This window comes from Sabethes cyaneus, chromosome 2 (assembly GCF_943734655.1).
Source record: "Sabethes cyaneus chromosome 2, idSabCyanKW18_F2, whole genome shotgun sequence".
NCBI lineage: Eukaryota > Metazoa > Arthropoda > Insecta > Diptera > Culicidae > Sabethes > Sabethes cyaneus.
Window position 1 is genome coordinate 166,315,671 of NC_071354.1, and position 9,675 is coordinate 166,325,345.

Below are 9,675 nucleotides of genomic sequence, written 5' to 3' on the forward strand. Positions count from 1 at the left end.
TTTCGTGCATTATCTGCCATAGTTGGTTACGATCGACTGTATCATATGCTGCTTTGAAATTCATAACGGCGTGATACGTGGACACGTTGTACTCCGGACATTTCTGCAAGATCTTTCGGATGGTAAAAATTCGGTCCGGAGTTGCGCGAATCCCCTGAAGCCTACTTGGTAATTCCCTACGAAACCTTGTGTTATCGGTGACGGGCGGCCAAAAGCCTGGTACCTTGTAGAGTACCTTTCCTCTACCCTCGCCGTGTTCGAGTAGAAGGTGCTGCAGACCGGAAGGCTAGTCGACGGGTCCGGCACACTGTAGATTACTGATGTTCGTCGGCTGTGCGATGGAAATCTTTCCAAGCAGGGCCTCATAAGTTTGCACAAGATTGAATTAGTGAGCAACAGCAGTGAAGAAATCAAGAGAACGTGTTTGTTGAACGAAAATTAATGAAATGGCCTATACAAAGCTAGTAAAATACAATAAACGCCCCAATAGTTTATGATAAAACCCAGCCTCTGTCACTAATTTGCTTCTCAAGGCAAGGATTTGCTTCTCACTGATTTGCTTCTCAAGTCAAGGAAATTATCAGTTCTGTAAATAAAAGGAAATGCAGGGGTTTCATTCTCCGTAATTCTAATTTTAAATTAGTTTTTGTCATATGAAGTCCGTTAATTATGAATTATTATAGAAGATCTGAAATTATTTCAGTGTGGAATATTGTCTAGATGAGTTCTAAACTTTTTTGGGTCGCAAATTCTCTGGGGGAATTTCGTACACTATTTTTCTGTAAGCTAAATTTTTGGCTAACTCCATTCCGGAAACGTTGCCCTAGATATATAATGGAAAATAACCAGAAGCGTACAAAGCAGAAACTTAGGGCAAGCTGACGGCTGTTAACCACATGATTGCTCAGTATGTGTGAAGTTTTGGTGAGTAAACATAGAAAATCAAGTTCCGAACTCATTTGGCACTAAAGTTTGTGTCAACTTCATTACGTTCTTGTGGAATACGTTTACGTTTTAATGAAATTTGACTTATAATGCAATAAATAAATAATAAATAATTGCAATTAAATTTTTAAAATCAAACGGCATTCAAATAAACTGCATTCCATTTTATTTAATTAAGTTATATTACGTTAAGTTTATTCAATATAATGTAATAAAAATAACATGGTGCCCATGAAAAAAATAAATCTAGTGTATTGTGATCGACTGCAGAAGTTAAAATCTGAAACACCATGAAATCCTTTGTATCCGATCCCTAGTATATACTAACAATGATTTACAATCGCGAATGGAAAAATAAAGCTTAAACTGCCATGATAATACCATGATATAGAAAACTAAGATCTTTACATTAAACCTATGTTTGATTTGTTTAGACAATTACCGTTGCTTCTAAAATAATATTGAACATGTACATCAGCCATTAGGATCTTCAACATTTACGACTAGGCAGTTGCTCGTCGAGCTTCGACCGACTGTGTAGCAAACTATCGCATTCGCACCGAGACACTCACTCGCACTTGCTTCGAAAGCTGCATTAATAGGGAAATCACGCCTACCCTTGGCATTCTCGCGTATCAATTACTCGATCATGTATCCTCTGCGGCCAAGGCTCCAGACAGCCTTTGTACACTATATATTAGAATTTAACACCCATTGTCATCCGTCAGTTTGATCCGAACAATTCCCCGCTGGAAAGTGCTAAAGTCACTGGCTGAGTTCATCCGAAGAACGTACAATTTCTCTGCCGCCAATGGATGCCACGAGCCGAAAGTGCACACAGAATTAATCTAACAGAATGGAATTAAAATAGCAGTGTTTCTGACAGTTAATTTTATGACTACTAACCTCTGTATCGTAATAGTGGCAAAGGCCATTCATTCGACTGCTTGGGATGTACTCAATCATGTCTACGAAACGGCAGGCAGGCATCAGGAGACCAAGTCCTAAAGAAGAATTATGATAAACTGTTCAACGTTTCCAAATATTAAAATGAAAGTGATTACCAATAAAACCAGAAGTCGGAGGATTTCGCATAATTTTGACATCCATTTTGTCTTGCAGTGCAGTCCATGCCCGCCAAATGCTCCGCGGGTCAACAAGGTGAAAGTTTGCTCCTGGATATTTGTCATGATATTTTTTGAAGTTGTCGAACAAATTAAAGTCGGGTTCTTTTATCCTTAAATGTTTCAAATTTGAATCACGTTTAGTATTATTTTAGATATTTTTTTTTTCACATTTTCGTACCAATCCTTAAGACTTTGATCGAATTTTCCCGGATCCCACGCTGCTATCGAAATATTTCGAAACAATTTGGCAGTCAGCAATTTAAACTCCGGCTTAGTCACTACCTGAGAGTTCACGACCCGAACAGTAGTCTTCGTTCCGACATCGGTCTCGAACTTTTTCGTGGGTGCATGATTGAAGCGCATCACGATATCGTGTTGATCGATGAAGTTGCCAAGCCTGGAACCTTTCAGTGAGCCCGCACTGGCGATCACGGCACAAGAAGCATTTTTCTGACTAAACAACGGCTGCACCGGGATGTAACTTCCCAGTTCGTTCCAATCGAATGGCGGATCTCGCCAGGAAATGGTTCTAACCGAGGCTCGTCTCAAACGGCAAACCTCAGTTTCATCGCCTTTTATTCGCTCATAACGCACATTATAATAATGATTCTCTTCAAACGATTCCTTCAGTACCCGTCGAAATTCGGAAATAACTTTCGCCTTGAAAATTTGCGTTTTGTTGACGCAATCGGTAGTGTTAGACTCAGTGCAAATAAACTTTGTCGGATCGAAGGCGACATTCGCCTTCTTGGAGGTACTAAAGTGGGGCCGGGTCCGGGGTGCATCCTGTTCGTTGGTTGTAATCGAAGGTTTTTCCACACCCGCCTTCAGCTGTCGCTCGCTCGAGTTGTATTTGACGTAGAAAACACTTCGCTTATCGTACCGATGGGTGTCTGTTTCGGTATGATAAATGCCTGCATTAACGAATGTTAAGCTAACGTAAAGCTTTCTGGAGCTTACCTACTACATGCCAGACCGATGCGGCAAGTGCGAACAGAAATGTCAGAAGCAACAGAAAATTGTTCCAATAGTTGCGCGACATCAACGAATGCAACATCGTGGTTTGCGTCCCAACTGAGTACGCTATAATCGAAATGGCGATATAATCGTAGCTGCGCGCATGCTGAAATGAAATTGTATTGAATCGACCTATTCATATTTTAAGTTAAATAAAAATATAATTATGCGATATTAATGCTTGTATCACATGTGAACTATTAAATCATTTTTAAAAACATTTAGTGTACTCAATGTTGAACAACATATTGATTAATTAAAATGAGTGCGAGGTAGATCACAATTAGGAAAAATATACATTAAAAAAATGACTACTAAATATGGGGCAGGAATTATCTGAATTCCAAAAACTGGCAAAAGAGATAATATGCATACAAAGTCTTACAAACGTATCAGACCATTTACAGGAGTAATGGACCGTGCTTAGGAGCAATGGAAAGGTGTTGAAAGATAAAAGAATTTATCAATTCGATTACATTTTCGAATTATTTGCAAGCATAAACCCTCTACCGTAAATTCGTAAGTTCTCAAATTTACCAGCTATTTGTAAATGCTGGTAAAGGTAATTCAGTGAATTTACATTTTTTTATTTCATTTTCTAATTTTTTGTATACTACACTCAAGTCTTTTTTACGAAAATGTTGTAAGAAAACCGCGTTAGTTCAAATATCGTCTAAAATAAACCGTGTTAATTCAAAAATCGACGTAAAAAACCACGCAATAGCAATATGTGTAGTGCTAATTGAAAACATTCCAACAACTATATTCTGTCATGAAATGTTCACACAAACTATATTAAACGTAAATTTATAACGCGTCGTTGGTAAATGTACGTAGGTAACGTGTGAGGTTTTTATAGGGAAAGTTGCCTGGAAGAAGCCCCAAATGTAGCTCTGGCTCTCTCAAGCACCTACCTAGCAGATCTAAGTTAAAGGATGGCGATCGACAGCCATGTCTGAAGAAGCTTCAAGTACTGAAGCAGCTAAGCTAAGGGGTTTGAACTCGAGCGCCTGATCTTCAGGTGAGGGGCGGCTCAAACAGTGTCTGTCTCGGAGCAAAAAAGTGAAAATGAAATGTTTTGTCCAGTAAGCCATAGCTGAAATGGCAGACCCGTCAGCAAGATGGTTATTTACCGATATACTCAAATACAACGAACAACGAAAATGGAAATATGGAACGGATAAATCGGTATAGGATACAAAAGAAACGATTAATGAATAACGATTGGAAACTTAATACCCGGAATGTCTTAGGTCTTTATGAACCGGCACGTTTTGGCTTGCTTGCTCGAGAGCTACCCAGCAAACCAGATATCGTATATTCATGTCGAGATTTAATCTTATATAAATGGATATCACATCGGACTCGTATAAATGTACACATGTTGTAAGCACATTGTGTAAATTTCATCGTATGTAATGCACACGATGATTGATATACGAATTAATAGTAAAAATCGTAAATAGGTCGAAAGATAATCGGGTTATGCTTAGCGAATATCGCACATGACGATTTCTTAGATTTAGTTACCAACAATGGCTATCATGAAGATGTAATCGTATTTAATTACAGTTTTCATCGGATTATGTTTTGCAAAATGTCTTATATGACATCGTTTTAGATTTATATACAAGCAGTGATAATCATGAGATTTTAGGTGCTTTAAACTTGTGTGTAAGGGTGCATTGAACTTATTTTTATTGTGGCGGAATATTCAAAAAACTATTACCTGGTTTGAAAAACTTCAAATTCAAATAAGCCCGCCTAAATATTAAGCAGCAAGCATATAATGATTAAGTCATACTGACAAGACAATAAAAGATCTTTTTGAAAAAGCACTCTTTGAGGAGTTTGATTGTTTTTTGGCGTATTAAAATCACTTAACGTAACGTTTTAAAAATTAAAAATGTTAAAAATAGAAACTCATAATTTTTTAGATATTTCTCTGATAGGTAAGTGAACGAACGGAAATCTTAAAATTTACTAAAGAGAGTATTTCTCAGAACTGGGCAAGTCTAGATTATGATCCATTCCGCTAATCTAAATGCCTTAATATCAGTGCATCTTATGGCTTTTCAGAAGAAATGCAAATGTTAAGTGGAATTGGAAAAAGACATTCAGCATTAAACTGGTACAGTAAAAAATAATGTTTGATGCTTATTGTTGTAAGAAATTTTGAGCTGTCCTATAGCATCTAAATGTTCAGCATTCTATTTTAAATAACTTTTAATTTCTTTTTAAGAGCTTCTGAAATAACAGACAACATACAAAAATGTTTGAGCTTTAATAATATTATTTCTATGTAATCAAATATGAATATGCATATAACGTATTCTAATGTATATTTAGAACAATCTGTACCACGGAATGCTAACAAAGGTAGTGCATATCATTCCATGAAGTCAGCATTATCATTAAAATTTTACGACACTTTAATTCAGTCACAATTGACACAAACTCGTATGTCGGATGAGAATAAATCAAATCCGTACTTACATGTTCAATGCATCAGATAGGATCTCATTGCTTACATGTACGATGACTTCGGTTTAAGATGTGCAAAAATATCATTGAGGTACTGATGTACCAGTAGCTTAAAGGTAATGAACAAATACTGCGGTACGGGTGGTTCTTGGTTCTAAACCCAGGTGAGTACAGCTTTGTTTTAAATGATATAAACAAAAAAGTTAAATGTTGTGACAGGTCGATAATATCTGGAAGCTTATGAAAAAAAGCTTTCAGCAAAGCTTTTACTTTTTGTCTCATTGACTTTCAGGGCGAATATTTAGCTATAAATAGCCTGCTCTGTATGCAATTTTTGACACTTGCCATTTACCACATGGGGGAAGGCGAAGGGTAGAGTAGAAATATTATCGTAACTGTGTCGAAATGCAATCCAGTCAATCGGCTCAGTCGTATAAACTGTTTTGTTTTGTCGGCATTTCAATTATTCTGAAGAACTAAATCATGTATATCGCCTCCACTTTTGCATGTATATGCCGTTTCTGCGCATGATATATGATTTGATAAACCTTATATGCTGACGTTTATCTCATTTAGAATTAAGTTATACAGACCAAAATGTTTGCTGGGTACCTCGACTCGGAGTGGAGATCGCTGCTATTCAGGAAAATCGGTGGCCAAATTCCGAGGGAAGTACGTTCTTCTTCTCCTCTGTTGGGTACTCTTACTACTGCGTCCATTATTTTGAACTATTGTAGTATGCCCCGTTTTATTGTTTTACTATACGCTTCAAGCTTACCTATCACTTATTGAGGAAGTGACAGGCTGGTAGCCGGAGCGAGACATGTCCCAATCACGGATGACTAGGTTTATGAACCTGGTACTCTGATCAGCGACGCCAACCAGATCTCCCCTCTTTGAGATACTGCAGTCTGCGTACTATTTGTGCTCCACGATTGCAGAGCAAGGGTTCCAGGTTAAATATCATCTTGTACGAGACTGATATTTACTCGGACAATATCCTGTTACAGCCCAGTAACCTTGCTGAGATCTCTCTTATTGAGACTCAGCAACTTTTGAGTAACCTAGGAGTGGATACTCGACGTTATATATTTTTTAGATTGTTTGAGCGATTGTACAGCCATCCTACCGGCCATAACTGTCGGCTCTCCTTTTGTTTCAGCCCCCCTCCAGCACACAGTCAGAGATCAGGCAGAGTGAATCTCGACCCGTGAATAAAAAGTTTTGGAGCCACATCTTCGTTTGTCGACTCACAACGAGTCGGCGTGTTGAGGATAGACGAGGATCAGGACTGAACCCCTGCTAGTGCATCGTGCAAGTTTTGCTCCTCCCCTACTCTCCTCTCCACCTCATTCGTTTCTTTGTTTTTCGGCAGAGAGAGCTTGCACGGTAAGAAATCGTCCACTGCATCAGTGACCGGCTTGTTGCAGCAAGGGCAAATTGATGTGGAGGCCGCCCTGTTACTCCACAGGCTCCATTGCGGCGAGAGAATTTATAGAACCCCCTCCACCATTCATCCCTCGGCACGGGTCGCGTCACACTTTGGATTAGGGGTTTATCCATTCAAGTTTTTACATAATAGTCATGGATAACAGCTATTACAACCATCTCCTTTAGGGGCTTTGGACCCTCTGCTTTGGTTCCTGGGAGTCAAGAGAACCGTCCTGCAGGCGGAGAGTTTACACTTCAGTCTTCGCATGAGTGCCCCCTTCTCTGTCCGTATACGACTCTAGTTTCCACCGGTTATCCGATTTCCACTAAGGAACGTACCACGAGGAAATCGGATAGGAGTTGCTGAATAAGAGGCTGTGGAACCTCATGGTGGTTCTGGAGCGCATTATACGGAAAGGACGTTCCGTGCAGTAGACCCAGTTGTAGGTACATCTTTCAAGTGTCACAACTTCAGCTACTGCCTAATTCAACGTTTTCGCACCGACAAATCCGATGATGCACGAACAAAAGGAAGAAGATATAAGTGGGTAGTAGAGGAACATCAACGTGATGTGATTAAAACACCTGCAAGAGAGGTGGTAGGTACGACGCGTGGAAGACTGCGTAACAGCAAATTTGATGCCAAATGACAGAGAGTGATAGAAGAGAAGAATCAGACCGCGAGTCCCATGCTTAATGCGGTTACTCCTCAAAACAGAAAAAGGTATAGAGAGACTTAATAGACTGAATGGTAAAAAGAAACCAACATTCAAGCATATTCGGAGCGGAATATTCGGCATCGACCTAGGCGACGGAATAAGGACGACGAATGGAGACTCGGGACTTGGAACTGCAGATCGCTGAATTTCGCAGGTTGCGAGCGGGTGCTGATTGAACAGCTGGAACTCCGCAAACTCGGCATCGTAGCTCTGCAGGAAATCTGTCGCAAAGGAGAGAAGGTATGGAAGATACGTGGCGGAAAGGCCCAGTTTTACCAGAGCGGTGGCGCTACCAACGAACTGGGAACGGGCTTTGTAGTGCTGGGCGGAATGCAGGATCGCGTGATAGATTGGAAGGCGATCAACGAGAGAATGTGTGTTTTGAGGATATTGGGTATTGGGTATTGGGTATTGGGTATTGAGGGTCGTTTCTTCAATTATAGCATCATTAACGTGCACTGCCCGCACGAAGGTAGACCCGACGATGAGAAAGAAGCGTTCTACGCGAGGCTGGAGGCAACGTACGACAGCTGCTCATCACGGGACATCAAGATCGTCATCGGGGATATGAACGCCCAGGTCGGTAGGGAAGAAATGTATAGACCGGTGGTAGGACCCCATAGCCTGCGCACCGACACAAACGATAACGGCCAACGATGTATAAACTTCGCAGCTTCCCGAGGCCTGGTGATCCGAAGCACCTTTTTCCCGCGCAAGGATATCCACAAAGCCACCTGGAGATCACCTGACCAACGTACAATGAACCAAATTGACCACGTTCTCATAGAGGGCCGGTTCTTCTCTAACATCACGAACGTACGCTCCCGTCGGGGTGCTGATATTGATTCTGACCATTACCTAGTAGCAGTACATGTGCGCTCAAAGCTGTCCACCGTATACCGGACACGTCAAAGCCGCCCTCCTCGGCTGAACATCAGGCAGCTAGATAACCCACAAGCTGCCGAGAACTACGCGCGAGTACTGAATGAGGCACTGCCTTCTTCCGAGGAGTTAGGTGCTTCAAACCTTGAAGACGGTTGGGGTAGAATACGCTCGGCCATCGGAGAGGCCGCTACCGCGGCACTAGGTATTGAGCCTCGGAGTACACAAAATGATTGGTTTGATGGGGAATGCCAATAAGCGGTGAAGGAGAAAAAAAATGCTTGGAAAAATTATCTAAGTTTTGCCACTAGAGAGAACCTGGTCAAGTACCGACGAGCTAGGAACAAGTTGACCACGATCCTGAGGAGAAAAAAGCGCCAAAGGGAGGACAGAGATCGTGAAGAATTAGAGCAACTATTCCGAGCTAATGACACGCGCAAGTTTTATGAGAAGGTGAACCAAACTCGGAAGGGCTACACACCGAAACCTGACATGTGTAGGGACGAGGGAGGGAATCTAATTACAAACGAGCGCGAGGTGGTCGACAGGTGGAAGCAGTTCTTCGATGAACACCTCAATGGCGAAGTCGCAGAAGGAGGCGGAACGGAAATTAACCTAGGAGTGCCTATGGAAGATAGTGATGTCCTAGCACCTGATCTCCAAGAAGTCAAACGAGAAATCAGGTTGCTGAAGACCAATAAAGCCGCTGGGAAGGACCGCTTACCGGCAGAGCTTTATAAACATGGCGGAGAAACGCTAGCAAAGGCTCTACACTGGGTTATTTCGAGGATTTGGGAGGATGAAAAGCTACCGGAGGAATGGATGGAAGGAGTGGTTTGTCCCATCTACAAAAAGGGTGATCGGCTAGACTGCTGCAACTATCGCGGTATTACGCTGGTAATGCCGACTACAAGGTACCCTCCCAGATCCTGTTACGCCGGCTGTCACCGATAGCACAAGGTTTCGTAGGGAATTATCAGGCGGGTTTCATGGGGGCTCGCGCAACTACGGACCAAATTTTTACTATCCGACAGATCTTGCAGAAATGTCGGGAGTACAACGTGCCCACG

At 41.4% G+C, this 9,675-nt stretch overlaps 1 protein-coding gene across 1 annotated transcript; it reads right to left on the minus strand.

Annotated features, from left to right (window-relative positions):
- Window positions 1-1,649: 1,649 nt before the first annotated feature.
- Window positions 1,650-3,129, minus strand: LOC128736303 (beta-galactoside alpha-2,6-sialyltransferase 2). The gene is made up of 5 exons (XM_053830779.1): window positions 3,033-3,129; window positions 2,251-2,986; window positions 2,010-2,182; window positions 1,852-1,949; window positions 1,650-1,793 (listed from the first exon to the last, which is right to left on the minus strand). The coding sequence occupies exons 1-5, from the start codon at window positions 3,127-3,129 to the stop codon at window positions 1,650-1,652; spliced, it is 1,248 nt and encodes a 415-aa protein (XP_053686754.1).
- Window positions 3,130-9,675: the final 6,546 nt, after the last annotated feature.

What these genes read in the sequence shown, in the direction of transcription:
- LOC128736303 (XM_053830779.1), bottom strand. Translation starts at nt 3,129, where the DNA reads ATGTTGCATTCGTTGATGTCGCGCAACTATTGGAACAATTTTCTGTTG. An exon ending in ATCGGTCTGGCATGTAGTAG is followed by an intron (nt 2,987 to 3,032) that starts GTAAGCTCCAGA and finishes TCGTTAATGCAG; the next exon opens with GCATTTATCATACCGAAACA. An exon ending in TCCGACTTCTGGTTTTATTG is followed by an intron (nt 1,950 to 2,009) that starts GTAATCACTTTC and finishes ATTCTTCTTTAG; the next exon opens with GACTTGGTCTCCTGATGCCT.